At 35.5% G+C, this 4244-nt stretch overlaps 1 protein-coding gene across 1 annotated transcript; it reads right to left on the bottom strand.

Annotated features, from left to right (window-relative positions):
- Positions 1-1699: 1699 nt before the first annotated feature.
- On the bottom strand, positions 1700-2799 carry LOC115983870. Its single transcript, XM_031106708.1, has one exon. The coding sequence runs from the start codon at positions 2407-2409 to the stop codon at positions 1888-1890; it is 522 nt and encodes a 173-aa protein (XP_030962568.1). The 5' UTR covers positions 2410-2799; the 3' UTR covers positions 1700-1887.
- Positions 2800-4244: the final 1445 nt, after the last annotated feature.

Consider the following 4244-nt stretch of genomic DNA (forward strand, 5'->3'; position numbering starts at 1 on the left):
AGACACAATAAACCATTGCACAAACCCACTATTTGGACACCTTTAAAACAAATATCTTGGGGAATTTGAAACTCAGAAACCTTATCATAAGTGCAGTCGAAAGCGACAGTACAGACTGACCTGTTAGTACAAGGAAGAAGAACCGGCATGTGTATGAGATAACGATGATCATCATCATCTTTGTTGTAGTTGTTGTTGTTCTGATTAAGGTGGGTGTAGATGAAATCGGGACTAGTGATTGAGGAGTCCAACGTTTTGGACACGCACTTGAATCTTATAACTGATTTCACCGGTAGTGTTCTGAGGATGCTCAGTACGATGTTGTAAGGGAGATGGTTAATCTTCCTATGTCGGAGAACTGGTGGTTCTCTCATTTGGGACATTTAATAGTTAAGAGACACAGTGCGAGGAATACTTTCAACTTTGGGGGTACTAGATTATTGAGGTACAGATCAGACGATCTTCTCAATGCTTATGTATTTGGGGTTTGCACCTGAACCTCATCCATGATTTCACAGGCAGCATCACCAGGGTGTCAACCATGATGTCATTAGGGTGACAGTTGTTACTACCTTGGAGGATCAATGTATATGGCTCCATCATTTGTAGAGAGAGAGAGTGAAGGGAAAGTAAGAGAATTGCGATTATGAAAGAGTGAGTATACTTAGGCAGGTTAGCATCAAATAAATTCCCAAGATAAAACAGTTATCTAATTATTACTTGAGAAATATGTGTTTACAAGATGTGTAGTACTAGAAATACAAATAATGCTACAGAGTTGGGAGGTCAATGTACAATGTCATAGGGAGACTGCTATTGCTCTGACAGAGGTTTAGGAATGAATTTATGATTTATTTTACTTTGTTCAAAGAAAGTAATTTTATGCCACAAACTTAAAAAGAAATGAGGATGAATTCCTCTAGTATCAACAACAAGCAAACTTGTGCTATAGAAAGAGAATTTGAGAATTAAAATATTTGTCAATATCAATTTGTTGAAAGTAAAAGGGAACCTCTTCCAAAGGGTTTCCAGATATATAGATGAGTAGTTGATGCCCATGCAAGAAGCCAAATATGGTCCAAAAATATTCTTGGGATGACATACAGCTGAAGTGGTATATTAAGCAAATGTATGTCACAACCTAACAGCTCTATATGCCTTTAAGTCCTACCTCATTTACCAAACAAGTTTTGCGAACAAACCCCTTAGTAGTATAAACCTTAACATGTTTCTTTAGCATAAAGAACACAATAATATTGAAAGAAACACAATAGTTAAGCACCTGAACATGTTGATCCACATCCGCTGACAATAAGCATGTGATTGGACCCAACTAAGCACGAGAAAATAGCATTCCATATCAAGATCAAACTCTTAGAGGCAACAGAGATAGGATCACTTATCTTAGAACCAACTCTCTCTCATAAAAAGTAGCTTCTTATTGTCAACATTAAGGTTAAACATGGTAAACAAACCAACATAGACAATGTAGCTTGAACCAAGTACGAACATGACCTTGGAATGGCATCATGCTCACTAGACAAGCATCTGCCTACTCCTTTTAAACATTCTCACTTTTAGAGATTCTTTTATTTAATTATGTTTTTTTAGCCAGTTCTTCTTTAAATTGAAATCAAGAGAGCTATAATCTAGCTCTGTAACTCTAAAGGAATAAGAATTATCCATACCACAACAACCATTCACATACAAATATCAAATACTAATTTATAATAGCCACAAAAGGATGATGTTAACACGGAATAAAAATCAAGCTTTAGCAATTCTACCTAACTATCATGCCTACTACTAAAGGAAAAGGAATAAACAAGGGTTTCACTTCATCCATACCATAATTGTCTTCCATCTTATATGCTCACCATGAACCGGTTAGTAAGATTCCACGTTTGTTCCATCAAGTAAAACAAGGCTCTCCATGAAAATGGCTACATATGAAGGATGTTGGATATCAGGATCCTTCTTCTCTTGTAGAGTTTCAGTGTCAATTAAAGCAAACTTAAATCCCAGCCTCTTTACTGGATCATTTCTGTAGCAAACCATAAGCGAACCATAATCAGTCAAGGAAATCCAACAATATTCATTTTTAAATGGTAGAACAAAAAGTTTATTCCAAGACTCAACCACACCATAGTCCCTCATCACCCATATGGAGTATTGGCAAAAAGATTGTTCAATGAAAGTCAATTTCCCTCTGAATGATGTAAGATATCTTCGAAGGTGTAGAAAGGTAGTACCATCAGGCAGTGCTAGCTTTCTGATGAATTTCTCACTATTGACATCAAATGCCATAATATTTGTTTCTGCCATGCAATTCTCTTCTTTAATAGATGCCACCCAGTGTAAAGCTCCATTAATCAACGGAATTGGAGAAAGAAAATTTCTACAGAACATTACATCTGTTGTCGAAGAAATTTCAACGCTTCTCCATGAATCCGAACTCAACGTGTACAGCTCAATCTCAGACGTAGACAAACGCGAAGAACTACGTGAAGTCCTTACAACCTTATAGTCATTATTATCGGAACAATAAGCGAATCCGAGTGTAACTTTGTTTAACTTTCCTAAGCAAGTAGGAGGCAATTTCTTGAATTTTCTAATGCTGGGGTTCCACAAATATAAAGCATTAGCAAAAGTGGTAGTGGAGATACTCAAATTAGCGAGACACAATAAGCCATTGCAGGAACCCACTAATTGGAATTGGATACACGCAGTAGAAAAATTAAAAGGAATTTCAATCTCAGAAATCCTATCAAACGTTCGGTCCAAACGACCGTACAGACTAACGCATTATCATGGTTAGTACGAGGAGGAGACGGCATGTGTATGACATAAGCATTATCACCATTTTTGTTGTTGTTGTTGTTGATGTTATTAAGGTGGGTGGAGATGAAATCTGGACTAGTGATTGAGGAGTACAAGGATTTGGAAACGCACCTTAATCTCATCACTGATTTCACCGGTAGTTTTCCCATGATGTCGAGTACGATGTGAATGTCGTATGGGATATGGTTAATCTTCCTGTGTCGGAGAACCGGTGGTTCTCTCATTTCGGACATTTTAGATCGAGGAATACTTTCAACTTTGGGGGTATTAGATTATTGAGGTACAGATCAGGTGATCTGAGACTCAATGCTTCTTTCTGTATTTGGGGTTTGTGAAAGAAAATGGAATTAATAATTAATGCCACAGAGTTTTATTACTACTTTTTACTTTTTAGTGATTTTTTAAAAATAAAAATAAAAAATTTTATTTAAGAAAATTGCAATTTTTGTCCCTATAGTTTATGGGTTTCCCATTTTATATCTTGTGTTTTGATAAGTTTTTATTTTTGGTTATTGAGTTTTTTCAAAAGTATTTTATTTAACAAACATTATTCAGAATGTAAAGTCTCTAATTTATGAGAAAATTTATCATACATCGGATGTATATAATACCACCTCCAATTTTACACTCTCCAATTGCATTATGCTACGTATGCATTTTTACCAAACATTGAAATTAGCTTGCCAGACACTCATTTCTTTTTTAAAACCCAATTTCAATATATATATATATCCACTTGATGAGCTCCCACGCAAATGGCAAATTTGCAACCTCCATTGCTACATTTTTTTTTTTTTTTTGGCTTTTAAATTTAGATTTGGGTTGTTGGAGTTGAAGATAAAGATAGAAAGAAAGAGTGAGGATGAAGGAAAAACATATTTGAAGGGAGAGAGATCTGGTCGTTGGATTAGATCCAAAGCAAGGAGATTGGAATCAGGCTCGATAGCTCAATTTGACTTGGAGAGAAAAGTTGGTGACTCATCCTAGTTGAGTACATACCGCAACAGAGTGCAAATCTCAGCAAGTTTGAACAAGAAGAGGAAGAGGCAACAAGGAAGGCAATTTTTGGCAATTGAGTGAGGTCTAGGCAGTGTCTTCAATGGTTGGGGTGGTGTCTAAGGTGGCTTAGAGGTTTGGGTGGTTGAGGAAGATGAGATTTTGGCAAAAATATATATGTTGATTGTGTGTGGTAAGGTTCATTCTTTAATCTATATTTATATAATATAATACTAAAAGCTGAAATGTAGTATTTAATGTTGCTATGCTGACATTGAACCACATCAGTAGCCATGCCATTTCCATCTTCTTTTCTGAATATGTTCTATAATTTTAAAATAGTTTTTATTAATTTTAAAATACTAATAAATACTTATAAAATAATTTCCATCCCTATCTCTATGATA

This window comes from Quercus lobata, chromosome 4, assembly GCF_001633185.2.
Source record: "Quercus lobata isolate SW786 chromosome 4, ValleyOak3.0 Primary Assembly, whole genome shotgun sequence".
NCBI lineage: Eukaryota > Viridiplantae > Streptophyta > Magnoliopsida > Fagales > Fagaceae > Quercus > Quercus lobata.

Excerpts from the sequence above, each read along its gene's own strand:
- LOC115983870 (XM_031106708.1), bottom strand. The coding sequence starts at position 2,409 with ATGTTCTGTAGAAATTTTCTTTCTCCAATTCCGTTGATTAATGGAGCT.